General features: G+C 34.2%; 1 protein-coding gene across 1 annotated transcript in view; it reads right to left on the reverse strand.

Annotated features, from left to right (window-relative positions):
* Positions 1 to 7,952: 7,952 nt before the first annotated feature.
* Positions 7,953 to 16,419, reverse strand: part of HDAC9 (histone deacetylase 9) — a 506,624-nt gene continuing 498,157 nt past the window's right edge. The window contains exon 29 of the mRNA XM_081970663.1: positions 7,953 to 10,588. Within this exon, the coding sequence (XP_081826789.1) occupies positions 10,549 to 10,588 (40 nt within the window). The 3' untranslated portion in view covers positions 7,953 to 10,548. The remainder of the gene's footprint in view (positions 10,589 to 16,419) is intronic.

Consider the following 16,419-nt stretch of genomic DNA (forward strand, 5'->3'; position numbering starts at 1 on the left):
TTTTAAATAATGGTGATCAAAGAACTCCTGATAATAATAGAGAATATTTAATTCAGATATAAAAGAAAATCAAATAAATCATTTTCCAATTTTAATTATTATAAATCCTTTCTCTAATTTATTCAGTCACAATAGATGAGAAAGCCATAGTCTTGCTTCTTGGTAAATTATCAGTTGCAGAAATATGATTTGCATACCAATTGGTGCATACAATTGATTTCACAGATTGAATCATTCCAGCCTTTCTCTTCATACATTTGAATGTTGTGTGTGCGTGTGATGGTATATATGTGAAAAATGCAAGATGAATTAATTTTCTTTTGATTATTTGCATGTCACAGTGGATGCATACAGATTATGTTGATTGTGTGAATTGTACAAACATTTGGAAATCCAGATTCAGAAGTCTGAAAGTTTGAAAAGGCTGTCCTAAGATCAGAACACATCTTGAACCATTCACAAGATTAAGATATTCATAGATGCATGCATGAAATTTAACTAACAGCTGGTTAACAGATGAATAATATTAAATCTATGCTGTGAATCTAAACATAATTCTGGGTTAAACCAACAGTTGCAGAGAATTTTCTTCTTCATCATTTTTTACTCTAAGATTATTTTCTTTCTATTCTGGAGGTCTTTTGCCTCCTTTAATTCTGTAATTCTGGGGATATAATATGTTATGGCATTTCGATATCAGCATCTATTGTCTAGATTAGATTAGGCCAGTTAGGCCTAAATATCCAGAAAGGAGAGTAAAAGTTCTACCTCATAACCATCTGCTTTCTGCTGATTTTTAAGTTCTGCATATTTAAGTTTCTGCTTGTTTTAAGTTAAACATATGACCTTCTGGATTTATACAAACGTTATCATTAAAGATATATGAGGTCCATTTGTTTAAGACATTTATATGGCTTCCCAACTTGTAATTCATACAATCAACAGAAAAGTGTGCAGTCAGTTAAAAATAACAACAACATAAAGAGGCAGTTGGAACCCACATTTATTTAGATGATACCTAGCAAAAGAGAAAACAAGATACAGAGTCACTTCTATTTCTTCTTCCTACCCTTTGACCATGGCCCGGGAGTTCCATACTGGGTTTCCATTATCCCAGCATTGAAATCAGATTCTTACTATTATCTTAGTTCAACAGCAAATAGGTTCAAGATCTGATTTTGCCTAATGTTTATTTATACTTAGATTTCTTTTTAATCATGAACAACCCTATCACAATTCGGTCCTTTTCATGTTTAATCTTCACCATCCTTTGTTCCCTCGCTTTTTTACAGCCAAATTGCAAGCTGCTTCAGTCAGTTTCCCAAACACTACAGAAAAAGAGAACACGTTAAAGGAAAATAAGAATAAGATGCAAATGTTATTCTTCTTCCAGTTTCATTTCTACTATTTGAATGTCTTTAAACTCTCGAACACAAGAGTTGATGATAGAGCAATTTTCTATTTACTATAGTTAACCAACTGTCTTAAAATTGTTTCTTAAAGAAGAATTCTTGAAGAAAACATAATGTGGGTTTCTTCTTAATGAATCATATCCTGACATTTTCTTGTTTATTAGATACACCTCCTTTTTAGAACAACCTCCAGGAAAAACAGAAAAGATTGTTTTGACTATACACAAAATGCATGAACAAATCAATGGAGCACAAATCAAATCATTCATTTTCATTAGGGACTTATCAAAGAGGTTTATTTTAGGAAATGCACATTTAGCATGCAGGGTGCACCAAGAGTAATGAAAAACATATGATTGCAGATTTAGTTCGCAGATATACAATGAGACTAAGAAGAAAGTTAAGCTATAATACTATTCCAATTTATGAAGAAGTTGTTCCAATGATCTCAATAACATTTGCAGAAGTTTTGCTATGTACCTAAATTATCCAGACAAGTTGTTTTTGTATTATTATATGAAAAACTAGTAATAGATATGAGTAAATTGTATACCTTTGAGAATGAGAACATAAACAGCCACTCTGATTCAGGTCCTGGCCTAGAAATCAGGAGACTGAGTTCTAGGTCTCCCTTTGGGGAGAGGGGGCGGTCTATAAATTTAATAAAATAAATAATAAATAAATAAATAATAAGACCGCTGGTTAGCTTTGGGCACTCATTCTCTCTCTGGAAAACCTAGTTCACAGGGTTATTGTTTGGGGGCAAAACAGGAGTCTTATGTATATTTACCTTGATGTAGATATATAGAAGCAAGATAACACTACAGTAATAATAATAATAAAGCAAAAACAATAGTACTATATGTAAAAGCTTTGTTGGCTGAGATAGACAGGAATTGGAAGACTACAATTTAAGGATACCAATGGATGTTTATTTTAGAGTATTGATCAGCAGCTAATGCTTGTGAGTATTATAAGATATGATACATTAATTGAAGTTTTGACACGTGTCATAGGTGAAAGATCAGAAAAGTCATGTATCTATAGAGTGTTACAGGCAGGATATGGTTACAGTAAAAGGAAATGTATTTCTGGGTATAAACCTGATTCTTGCAGAATTAAGAGAAAGGCATTCCCACTCTGATCCTTGCTCTTAGCTAATGGTATATGGGTTAAAAATAAAATTAGCTATCACTTACACAAGGGCATACTTAGCATCATGTAATATTTGACAATATTTAACATAGTAAAATAATAGCCAACCAAAAATATTGTTGATGACAATAAATGAGAAATCTAACAAACATAATTGCTATTGATCTTCTGTACAAGGATGGCATCTGTAATTGTTGTGGAAGTTTCTAATGGTAAGTGGTGAGGGATTAATAGGCCAGCAACATTTCAATGCCCAGACATTTCCCTCCCTGCTTTGCTGAAGCATGATGGCATTATTTTCCTTTTTAAGACAAATAACACAAAAAAAAATAAAATCTAAGAATAGTGATGTTGTGAAATTCCAGTGATTCATTTAATTTAGTTTCATAGCTTGCAGAGGCCTTGTTTTACTGGAGTTTGTGTTCTTCATTTCCTGCTTAGTTTTATCCGCTCTCTAGCCCCAAACAAACCTCATTAATGAAAATAAAATAAAATCTTCCAAATGTTGTGAAATTATTTTTTAATAATTTCTCTCTGTTGGCTCTAGAATGTGAATGCACACACACTCACACACAAATACACCTATATGTTAGCAATACACACATGCATACACTATCTCTTTTATACACAAATAAACTGCTAAAACTTGATGTGATTTTTATTACCATTCTTACGTTAAGAATTCGTGAGAAATTTATGTGTTCATATAAGATCTTATTCCATGCATGAAATGTAAGATTTTCTATAAATTTGATATCACATGATTTTTTGAGGTTTTTTGAGCTTTTTTTAGAAGGAAGGATACACCTGTTTGAGATATCTCAATGACAGTACTTCTATTCTGTAGAACAGAACTGTAGACAGTCCTGTAGAATGCTTTCTTGTCATTGAAATAATATTTTTCTCTTGAATAACTGCATACAGTTACAATCTGAGATTAGAATGAACCACTGCCAGATTAGGGAGTTAGCTTTAACAAATTTTTGAACTTCCTCACCAAATATTTGCAAATTTAGTGTATTGCGTGCAAGATGATCCTGTGATGTGTTCCCCTTTTTTAAATGAAGAAAAAGAAAATAGGCTTGGAAACTTAACACACTGGCAAATGAACAAAGTTAAGCATAGAATCAGTCTTGAAGTTACTCTGAATTGTACTGTGGTTTCAGGATGACATGTGTCATTATTTTCATATTAATTATTGTGGTTTATTCTTTTTTCAGTGCACTCTAGCACTTTGGTGCTTAGTGTCTTCATGTTTTAATAGCCAAATTCCTTTGATTCAACGAGGGTGGCATGTTCAGATACTACTTCCGAAACTTCTATTTCAATACATACACACTAACACACACATTGATCTTATTTCAAACAGGCTTTTTACTGCACACAAGAATGAGAGCAGAGCCAAATAATTATAGAAAACACAAGACCAAAGGAACTTTAAAAAAAAACTGTTTGAAGGCAACTTCAAGCAATTCCAGACCTTACATACTTCCTACGTAAAAAGTTTATGAACACTTTAAATTATTTTCTGGATGCATTCAGATACTTATCATGAATCTTCTATCTCATATCAACCTTAATACACCCTACCCCGATCTAGTATCTTTCAGCTGTTCTGGAGCTATAACCCTGTATTCTCAGATTCTTTGGAATTTTGGAAGAAACCTAAATGCAGAACAAAGCTTCTTATAGTCCTCAGTCAGTATCAACCTGATTCTTTTGCATGATCCTTGACTTGTATGATCAGAATATTTCTACTGGCACTGAAAAGTTACAACCAATTAGACAATAAAAAATGGAGACATTGAATGAATTCTTATTTTACTGTCAAAATCATAATTGCAGTTGACTGACCAAGGCTGGAGTAATGGCTTTTGAAGAGAAACCTGCCATTATCAACGAATGACAGCATTTCTTTGGAGAGAAATACAGGCTGAAATATCTTTCTACTATGTTGTAAATAACCAACTCCATGGGAGCTCTTTAACATTATTCCTGAAAGGGGAGAAAAATTAATTATGAAGTAAAATATGATCACTTTCAAGTAGAAATGTTGTTATAACTTTCATACAATATATGGATTTTTTTTCTTTTTATGTAGCATTGTATTTTAAAATAGTATTGCAATAGATAGAATTGCAACAAGGACAAAGATACCTTTTAAAAAACTTTGCAACTTAATGAAAGTCTATGAAAAGATGGTCAGTAGTAGATGAATTTTTACCACATTAAACTTGGTAAAAATCTGGAATTTTCTAGCGTTCCAATTTTTAAGACCACTTCTGTCATTTTACAGATTCTTAGCCATTACAGCTCATGGAGCATTAAAGCTCTATATTTGATGGTTTAAACAGATTCTATTTGCAAGATCAGTCATTTGGATTTCCTGATGTTTTAATTTCAGTTTGTGGCCAGGAGGCATATTGTGATGCAGAAAGATTTTAGTGAAGGCATCTGTGTTTCAAAATCAGTCAAAAATTTGGGAATATGGGAAAAAGTAGATTGACTGATTTTAGATGAAGAACATTTATTTTAAAATAAAAAGCAAACTTTTAGGAGGTTCTTCACAGTATTCAATTTCAATGTTATTTTTTTATGTCTGGAATAAGTGCTAACTTTATTTTTATAACTGATACCAAATTGGAACTTCTTGTGTTCTGCCATTTCATCCCAGTTTTGCTTGATTTTGGGTGGATGGGAATTTTCAAAATAATCAGACTTGTTTGAAAACAATTAAGTAATACAAAGGAACTCATGTATCCCTTCCATCCCACTTCATACTGCTTTAAAACCTTGTTGATTTCCATCATTAATATTATTTATTAAATTTAGATTTCATTCTGCCAAGGTTATGTTATTGACATTTTAAAGAATTTGATAAGTTAAATGAAGTTTTATCTATGTATTTGGATAAGAAACATTATTTCCTTTAAGATTGTTCTGCCACTAAATGTTATAGCAAACTTTGATATAGTTTCCTCTCATTTAAAGACATATGCATTTTTGCAGATGAAGGAACAGCTTTCCAAAGCAGTAACTTATCATGAAGGGTTTATTGGGCTTGTATTTAACTACAAGTATTTTGTATTTCTGTATTTCTTTATTTACGATTCAGATTTAACATTGTCGTATTGTGAAACAGTTTTCAGATTAAATTTATGTTATAGAACATAGACAAACTATATTCAGAAATGTCTACTTTGACATGATGAAATGCATTTACGATATATAAATGTGCATATTCTTTTGCACTTTTATAAAGATGTAACAGATGAATGTAGATTAACTGAATATAGGAATGCATTTGAATGAAAGCATCAGGAATTCATCTAATTCTGATGATAGTGGGGACCTGGTACATCAATTTTATCTGATTACTGCATGAGTTTTCCTTTCCTGCCTAAAATGGGTTCATATTTCATTTCTGTGTGTGCAACAACAAGGAACAAAGACTAAAGACTTACTTAATATTCTTCATTATATTATATTATCTGAATAGATCAATGAATTGGTACCTGTGAAGTGATAAGAATGTCATATAGTAGGCAGAACACAGCAAAACTGGTTTGACTTAGTTCCTTTAGGAGCTCTGAACATCTGTCTCAAGATCACAATGATACATTAGTTACTTTTGAAGCTGAATGATTATAGGGCCAAACTACAAATCATTTTCGGCTAAATTTCCCTTCTCCTAGACTAGTATTTCCTTCAAACCATTTTTGACCATTTTTCTAGATTTTGTGATAAAAATGTAAAATTATAATTTCTTTCCACTTGTAAAATATATCCCATAAGACTTGCACATAATACAAAGATATGAAGGTGAAATGGTAGTGACAGGGAATGATGTTTTTTTTCTCCATCATAATTCCATTCTAGGCCCCTGATGGCAAACCTATGGCACGCGTGCCAGAGGTGGCATATAGAGCCCTCTCTGGGCATGTGCACCATCGCCAGCTGCTCTTCTGGGTTCCATCATGCACATTTGGGCTGGCTAGCTGGTCCGGCGCACATGCGCACCAGCCAGCTGCTCTCTTCTGGGTTCCAGCGGTCTTCAGAGTTCTGGCATGCGTGCACCAGAACCTGAAAGAGAGCAGTTGCCTGGTGCGCATATACGCGCCAGAACCTGCAAGAGCAGTGGCTGACGTACAAATGCACACTGAGCTGCTCTCTTTTGGGTTTTGATGTTACGGCACGCGTGCACTCTCCAGTTTCGGCACTTGGGTGCCAAAAAGATTAACCATCACTGTTCTACACTCTCCCAATCAGACAGAATTTGTATATTCAAATCTTATATTTACAGACAGATTAATCTTATTTGTAATCTAGACTTAAACATTTTAATTCTTCCACGATTTAGGAAAAATAATGAAAAACATATGGATGCAGTTAAGCACTCCCAACTTAAGTGGCCACCATTGTATGGGATCTTCAAAAGCTTGGAATGTGCCCTTCAACTTATCCTGGAATTATCGCCAAACTAATTTTTTTTAAGGTGACAGATGGAAAAAATAATTAAATACATGGAAAATGTTTCGCCAACTATAATTAAGTAGGCTAATTAAAAATAAACTAAACCATTTTCCATTCTTCTCAAAGGAAATCCATATAATATTTTATGGCAATTATTGCCATTCTATTTTTTTCTGTGCCAAATGCATTAACTTGGAATGTCACATTTATAGAGATCAGTATTTCAAACAGTTGTATAGAATTTTATTCTTATAGTTTGGCAAACTACTGTGAAATATTTAGTGCATCATAAATAAGAAGTGGAGATGCATATATTAGCTTCCATTTCTTTAAAATTACTGCCAGTACATCTTGATGTCAGTGACTTCTTTTCTAGATTTCTGCCAGGTGTATCCTATGTTCATTCTACTGATTAGATGTGTGTAAATCAAGCAAAAACTAATTGAATCAAGTTGGTTTAAAGCTTTTACTTGGTAAAACTGTATGATTATCCAAGCAGAAGACTCTTGAATTTCCAGATAAACTTAAAAGTCCTTAGTCAGTTGTTCAGTTGTTTTATGAGATGGTTTAGTTGAATCATCATTGACGTTAAAACTTCAAATCGAAGGTTAATTACTGATGATCATCAATAATGCTTTAGCATAAGACCTTTCTATTAGGATACATCTCTTTCGTACACACATACACACACACACACACACACACACACACACACACACAACTTACCAAATCAGTTATCTCTGTCTCAGTCTGTAAAGGTACTAAATTTATTAAAAGATTTTAATGGCAAAAGATTTTATATGAGTGCCTTTTTTCTCCCATTTTAATTAACATATTGTTTTCCAAGAAATTCTTTATTTACTATAAGGTGATATATATAAGCTTTCTGAAATGAAGTGAGAGCATGTAAAATTAGTTGTTATCTAATTGTTAAAATACTTATTATCAGCTATTATATCATCTCTATATAAAGACAATCACAAAACTATCCACTCTTCTTGGAAGATGATTGAAACTGTCATTTTGATATTGCTCTGTTTATATCAGAAAATAAGGTTGTAATAAATTAACCTTGCAATAAATTAAAAGATAAATTTAATTTCAAGTCAGAAACCATGCATGTTTGCTCAAAAGAAATATCTATTGAACTTAATACTATAAGATATAATTCCAAATAATGCTGAACAAGCTTTCAGATTCAAATTTTTGAAACCATCTGTATTCAGTTTAAATGTGATGTATCTGAAACAGATATTTTTTTCTTACTATAAATTCAGAAAGAAATAAATCAAATCTTGATTGCTCATTCTTCCAATTGTTAATTTTTACAGAGTCTTCAAATTGAAACACAATGTTAACATTAGAAAGTGGGTCATTTCTAGTACTACCATTTAAAATATGACATGAAAAAATCAAAAGTGGTATAATAAAACAACTTAAGATGCAGTGATTTTTTTCATGAAGCATAATTAATGAGATAACTATTAGAGAGGCAAAATAATTTTTCATGCAGGATTCTTTAGAAAAATGCTCATAATATATTACCTTTTTGACAAATGTAATCTTATTTGCATCAAAGGACAAAATTATGTATTGACACTTGGACAGTTTAATATGTTCAGAATATCATTAATCATGAAAACAGGAACTGAATGATAAATTATCTTTCCAATAATTAATAATAGGTATCCATCTCATTTAACACTTCCATAACAAAATATAATTTGATAATGAATCTAGTGAACTTCTCCTGCAGCTTCCTACTTGAAACACTATTCAGATTTCCAAATTATATCAGACAATTTCCATGTGAATAGTAAAAAGTCTTTCACATTAAAATATTAATTGTAAACAAACTAAAACACTTGGAGGGGGGAATGCAATCCATCTGTATAACAAAAGAAAATTATATAATTCTATTTGAGTGAAATCTTTCATCTTTGATTTACAGGTTTGCATCTGCTATAACTGAAACCACATTGTTTTGTATCTTTCATATTCTGGCTTTCCCTGAACCTTGTTTTAATTAAAGTCTCTTTCAAATTTCTGAATAAAAAGCATGACCATGTTCACTTATGACTTTAATATCTTCTTTGAGCTTGGAAAATGTATAAAAGATTATTGTTGCTTGCCGATCAAAGGAATGTCAGCTATCAGATAGTGTAAAATAGAATGGGGAACAGTAAATAATACACAATTTTCTCTGTATGTATAGGTTTGTATGTACAGATGTGTATGTCTATGTGTATGTGTGTATGTATGTGTATCTTGAAAGAAAGAGTTTCTATCATTATTTGCAAACCCAAGACACCTTCCTTTTCAGTGACAGTAAGGCAACATGTGTAAGAGTTTAAGAATTCATTATCAGCAAAAGGCACATCTCTTCAGTAACACTCATGAATCCACATGGATTTGTGGCATAATCTTACTATTCATCAGAGAACAAAATAAATAACAGGAGATACCTCTCAGAAACTTGCTACTGAGTTCCAAACTTCAATGGGTTTCAGTGGAAGAGAATAACTGACATGCCAACTCCAAAGAAAAAAATAATCTGCAAAAGTACTGGATTTTCCAGCAAACTTCAAGAAAGTCTCTTGCTTATCTCTCTTAAAAGTGTAGCACAGGATTGGTCTGAAACAAGATTAAATCAGATAGGGAAAAGCTTGATTTCTGAAAGCTGAATCAATTTGAATCAGTTTGCAATCAATCATTTTGTAATCTGTGCAGGATTGTGCCAAAGACAAACCAACAGTCTTTCTTTGCCAAGCAAATTTTGTTCACGGGATTCTAATTATCATTAACAACAGAAATACAGAGACCACCACCATCAACAAAAAAAAGCTAAAGAAGAGACCCATTTAACACACTTGCATTTGGGACAGCTAAAAAATCAGAATGGATGTTTCTTGCTATCCAGTTTCCCTTTGGAAATTAATGCTTCTCTCATGAAATTGCTCTAGCAACTTTAAAGTGGCACAACAGAAGAACAACTCGTAATTTCATTACATCCAATCAATCATATGAACCATTTCAACTGATCAGAGAAAGAAAAAGTCCCTCTAAAATGTATTTTAACATGTCAGAAGCAGGAGGGAAATTTGTGATTCTGTCTAGTTTTTTTCCCTAGCGGCTTCACAGGCTGTTTCGATTTTATAGACAACCATAGACAAGAATGTAGAATGACTTTAACATTTCTATTCTACCACTGAATTTGGGGAGTGGATCAGAGAGCATACAAAAATCAGCACAAGATTCTGCCTTCTCTTCCAAGTCTGGTTCACTCTACTGTTAGAATTCTAGTGGTTACATTGAAGGAATTTTAGGCTCTTTTAAGTCTCTCCCACGAACAAGTGAAGCTGCTGTTCAGAATTTTGTGCCCAATGTTTATGTTCCAACTGATCTCTGCCACCCAAGCAGCAGACAAGACATGTCTAAGGGTGCTTTTGGGGGGGGGGGATACACAATGATGTCACACACAGGAAATGTCAGGGGAGGACTTGGCACTTCACAAGGCTGACTCTTCTTCCATAGGCTCGCCAGCAGCTCTAGAAAAATAAACAGGCAATCAGAATATGGAACCAGAGTACACAATGACATTGTAGATTTTCATGCATAATCAAAGCTGATTTTTCAGTTCTCCCCCATGTTTATTTGTGTTCTTCAGCTAGCCATAAATAAAGTTTCTTTCCTTGGATGTATAAACAAATGTCAAGTGGAAAAACATTTTCGATCCAAGCAATCACTGCAAAAGGTTCCTGTTTATATTAAAATTGTCAGAATATTTTATAATGTTAAGTTTAGAAATGCACATGCTTTGTGTCAGCAAAATCAAATTGTTAAATGGGGGGAAAGGTGCAAGCCCCCTTCTCTGCTCAAAAGAAATATTTATGGATTCAATTTATCCAGTTTAACAATGGAATACCCTCTTCAAAATCAGGTAACATGCAAGGAATTTAAAACTCAGTTGTGCTGCTTTGCTCTTAAGATTTTGTTGGCAACTTGCCTGCCTAAACCTTACGCACTCCAATTTTGAATTTAGTTAACAGACCACTGCCATGAAGTAGGGACCTAATAATAATAAATAATCTGATTGTCCATACTGCCTTTATTGGAAATAACATGAAAGATAGCTTAGTAGACAGAACTAAATTAGGTTTTGGGAGTGTTAAAAAAAATAAAGTTATAGAGTTATAGACCTAATTCAGGGATATCCACAAGCAGCTACAAAAATATGATTGAAGGCCCACCTGTTGTTGTTTTTTTAATGTACAATTGAGATTTGATGGCTGTCTTGATTTTTTGGGACCATTAACCTATATGGACACTCCTTCCACACACGAATGCCTTGGAAGAGTAATGATCTAAACATTATTTTTTAAAAATAAATTGTCATAATGATTGGAAGATTTCTAAACTACACTGATTTCCAAAATTTTCAACAAAATTGCATGTATATACATGCACATACGTTCATTTCATTTTTAACGGTTTAAGGTATTTTCATCAGTGAAATTAGTTGAAAAATGTATTAGTAGGTTAAATATTAGTTTGGGAGGTCTCTGTATATGTGTGTACACATATGTACACATTCAATATTAGCAAAAGAAAGATATATAATTGTACCAGTGGTGGGATTCAAATGATTTAACCACCGGTTCTCTGCCCTAATGACTAGCTGGGTAGGCGGGGCTTGGTGGTCATGTGACTGGGTGGGCATGGCCAACACAACATCACTCAGGTCGATGGGTGCGTCGCCTTAGCTGTGACAATGTAATCAGGGTTAACCGGAGAGGCCGTTTCTATAAGCAGGGCTATAAAGATTAGGCTAGAAACAACACTAGAATGTTTCCTTCCTGCCTTCCTTCCTTACAGGATTAACCCTTTAAAGTGGAAAGAAACAAAAGGAGATTTCTTCTAACAACCGGTTCTCTGAACTGCTTAGAAAGTTAACAACTGGTTCTCCCTAATAGATGCGAACTGGCTGAATCCCACCATTGAATTGTACTGACTAATCTCTTGTGGATATTTGCAGCTAAAGTGTGATTCATGTCATTCACATGGGATTCTGCTGATGTGGGAAATTGCTACTAATATAAAAAAGGCATCAATATTTTAAGTTCTTAGAGCTTGCCAAAAATTCTTTTGAGTTAGTACAGTAAGAAAGGAAAAGAATTAATTTTATTTTAGAAATGTAACATAGTATGTCAATTTTGCATATGAGAAACTAATGAGGTGTAGCCTCTTCCAGTTTACAGCGGTACTGAGAAAGTCACACAAAGAAAAAATTCATATGAGATTTGGTTAAGCAGAAGGGCATATATATATATATCCATGAATACATGATAGATAGTTAACAAATTCAAAAAAGCTTATAGTACTATTATCACATACTAACAACTCAGTTAATAAAAATAACTACATAGTATAAATTACCTTATCTGATTTACCTTACCAGAAAATAAAATTATAATATCCAAATCTCTGTAACAATTATAAAATACTGTATAATATAGTTGCTGTTAGCATTTTGGCATTTGTTTGGGGTGGGGGTGGGGGTGGGGAAAGAATATAACTTACCTCGACTTAGCACATTTGTTTAAGAAAACCATATTTATTCTTATATTTTAACTAGCTTAACTGGCTTAACTATCCTCTAATCCCCCTGGCAATTTAAAATTTTAGGGTATTTTAATGTCTTTTTAAATTTATTGTTATTGTTTTTTAACTTTATTGTTATTGTTATTTATGAATTGTAATAATTGTTTTTATTTATATACCTCCTCTGTGCAATATGTTGTGTATTTAATTGTATGCCGCCCCGAGTCCCTTCGAGGAGAGGGAGCGGCTTATAAGTTGAATAAATAATAATAATAATAATAATAATAATAATAATAATAATAATAATAATAATAATAATAATAATAATAATAATAATAATAATAATAATAATAATAATAATTTTATTGAGAACCAGCTTGGGTTCTGCCAATTTTGACACCTGGAATATCCATTCAAGTTCTAATTGAGGCTAATTTAGACATATTCTTAAACTTTATTTCTTAACTGCCAACTTCAACAAGCTCTCAAGAAGTAACCATATTTTAGGATAAACTGCATTTATGTAGGGAAGCTTCATTTATCTTCCTTGGCTGCTAACAAACTATGAATCAGAATAGAGCTGGAAAGAACCTTGGAGGTCTTATAGTCCAACCCCTCTGCTCAAGCAGCAAACCTATACCATTTCAGACAAGTGATTGTCCAGGGTCTTATTAAAAATCTCCAGTGATGAAGCACCCACAACCTCTGGTGGAAAGCTGTTCCACTGGTTAATTATCCTCCCTGTTAGGAACTTTTTCTCTAATTTCAGGTTGCTTCTCTCCTTGATTAGTTTCCATCCATTGTTTCTTGTCCTGCCTTCTGGTGCTTTGGAAAATAAGTTAAACCCCCCTCTTCATTTTGGCAGCCTCGCAAATATGGATTACTACTACCACTAGTCCTTCTTTTCTCTAGACTAGCCAAACACAAATCCTACAACTGTTCTTCATATGTTTTAGCCTCCAGGCCTTTAATAATCTTAATTGCTCTTCTTTGCATTTGTTTCAAAGTCTCAATATCTTTTTTGTAATGTGGTGACCAAAACTGGATGCAGTATACAAGGTGTGGCCTTACTAAGGCTTCATAAAGCAGTACTAATATTTCACATGATTTTGATTCTATACAATCAAGGACTGTATTAGCTTTTTTTGGCTGCTGCTGCACACTGCTGGCTCATATTTAAATGATTGTATGCTAGGACTCCAAGGCCCTTCTCACAGTTACTGTTTTTGAACCAGGTTTCACCTAATCTGTACTTATACCTTTGGTTTTTCCTGCGTAAATGTAAAGCCCTGGTTTCCTTCACATTAAATTTCATGTTGTTGGATAGAGCTCATTGCTCAAGTCTGTCAAGATCTTTTTTGGATCATAAGTTTGTCTTCTGGGATGTTTCCAGTTTAATATCAACTGCAAATTTGATGATTTTTCCCTTCTATTCCCTCTTTGATGAAGATATTGAAGAGTACCGGTCTGAGATGGAACCTTGTGGTATCCCACTGTTTACTTCTCTCCCTGTAGATGTAGTACCATTAAGGAACTTCTCATTGAGAACAGTTTGTCATCCAGGTACAAATCCATTGGTAGTGATGCTGTCTATCCCACGGTTTTCTAGCTTACCAAGAAGTAGGTTGTGATCTACTTTGTTGAATGCCTTGCTGGATAGGATCCATTACTCAAGACTTAAAGAGCTGCAGCAGAAATTACATACAATAATTTTTAACCCTATTTTTCTGTCACAAATTCTGCCTAATTCTGAAACATTCAGAGGGAAGTTACTCTTTTGAATATGTTCGAAGTAAAAGATGATGGATGCAGTTTTCTGTCCAACACAAAGCTCTAATAAACCATGTATGATCTCATTTGTAAAATGAACCATCACCATTAACTGTGGTGTGCAGGACATTCTAGGACAGTGATGGCGAACCTATGGCACGCGTGCCACAAGTGGCACGTGGAGCCATTTGTCAGGGCACGCAAGGCGCTGCCCTGTCAGCTGAGTTCACCTTTTTAAAAGCTATTTTTCACCTTCCCCAGGCTCCAGAGGCTTTATAGGAGCCTGGGGAGGGCGAAAAGAGTCTCCCCCCCCATCCCCAGAGGCTTCAGGGACCGTCCCTGAAGCCTTCAGAACGCTTAAAACCACCCTCCGAGCTAACCGGAAATGACTTTCGGGTTGCTCGGAGGGTGGTTTTAAGCGCTCCGAAGGCTTCAGGGAAGCCTCGGGACGGTCCCTGAAGCCTCCGGAGGGCCTCCGGGGGGTCGGGGGAGGCTCCTTTCGCCCTCCCCAGGTTCCTATAAAGCCCCTGGAGCCTGGGTAGGGCGAAAGAAGCATGTAAAAATGGGGGGGTCGCACATTGTGCGCGCATGTGCACTGGGGGGTCGCGCATTGCATTATGGGTATGGCACACCCACACTCGACCCCCCTGCGCTCCCCCCACTTGTGGCACGCGAGCCAAAAAAGATTCGCCATCACTGTTCTAGGACTATGGCTGCTATTTATGTAAACTTTTTATTTAAATTCATAGTAGTGTCATTTTTCTACTCTTTTCTTTTAACTACCTTTAACCGCATCTCTCTTATCTTTTGGTTTCTTTTGTCTTAATAATTTCAATTCAAAGTCTGTTTCACATGGATACAGATAGAATTCTATTTTAACAAGTTGAACATTAGAACCCTGATTAGAACAACATTTCCCCTGAAGTCTGATCCACTCAGGATGTCAGGATGAATCACAGAGAAATAACTGTTTACATGATAATATCATTTTAAGAAGAGAAGAGGGGGGAGGGAACAAGGAAAGGAGAACTTTAAGCATGATGCTTGGCCATGACTGTTTTCTCATTCTTCTTTTGGTGGTAAATGAGTCAGAAATTACTTGGCCAGAGAAATAACAGTGTTATTCAAATTCTGAGCTGGAAATGACTCATTTTACTCTGAAAAAGTATGTAATCCCCAACATAACTGACAAGTACATACAAAAACCCTCTCTTTTTCCTTCTTTCTCATACACTGATACTCAAACATTCTTTCTCTCTCTCTCTCTCTCTCTTTCTGTCTCTCTCTCCAATACACACACACTAATATCTGATTTTATATAACAGAAATCAGTGCAACAGTTAGAAACCTGGCACTACTTTCCAGCTATGACTATTTGTATTTGCTATGAGAGTATGCTAGTGAATAACACTAAAAATACTGGATTGTTCCAAGTTAGACACATCCAACTAGAATGTAGAAGTCAACATCCTGATTTGCACAGAGTAGTTAATCTAATTAAAGATTCACAATATTTCTACACTATAAGTAGTAATTGGGTTTTTAATGACACACCTAAGTTATAAATTTTAAGGAAGTATATGGGGGAAAGGGGAATGGAATCCAGATTAAATTTAGGTTTAATGCAATTACTTAGAAACAGGAAATGTAATTAATATCCATCTATCAGTTGCTTTTCCCCTTAAGTCACTTTGAACATTTCCACTTGGTCAAAAAATGGGAAAGTCCTGAGGAAGTATAGACAGCCCCAACATAAAAAATTGAATTTATCATATTCCCGAAAGTCTCAATGGGGTTGGATAAAAATGGATGTGGACGTCCCTATTTTATAAATAAAGCCATATTTTCTTATTTTCCTATTTTACAAATAAAGCCCTATTTGCCAAAGGACCAGAAGGCAAGACAAGAAACAATGGATGGAAACTGAACAAGAAGAGAAGCAACCTGAAAGTAAGGAGAAATTGCCTAACAGTAAGAACAATTAACCAATGGAACAGCTTGACTTCAG

The sequence above is a fragment of the Natrix helvetica genome (genome assembly GCF_964273705.1).
Source record: "Natrix helvetica genome assembly, chromosome: Z".
In the NCBI taxonomy this organism is placed as follows: Eukaryota; Metazoa; Chordata; class Lepidosauria; order Squamata; family Natricidae; genus Natrix; species Natrix helvetica.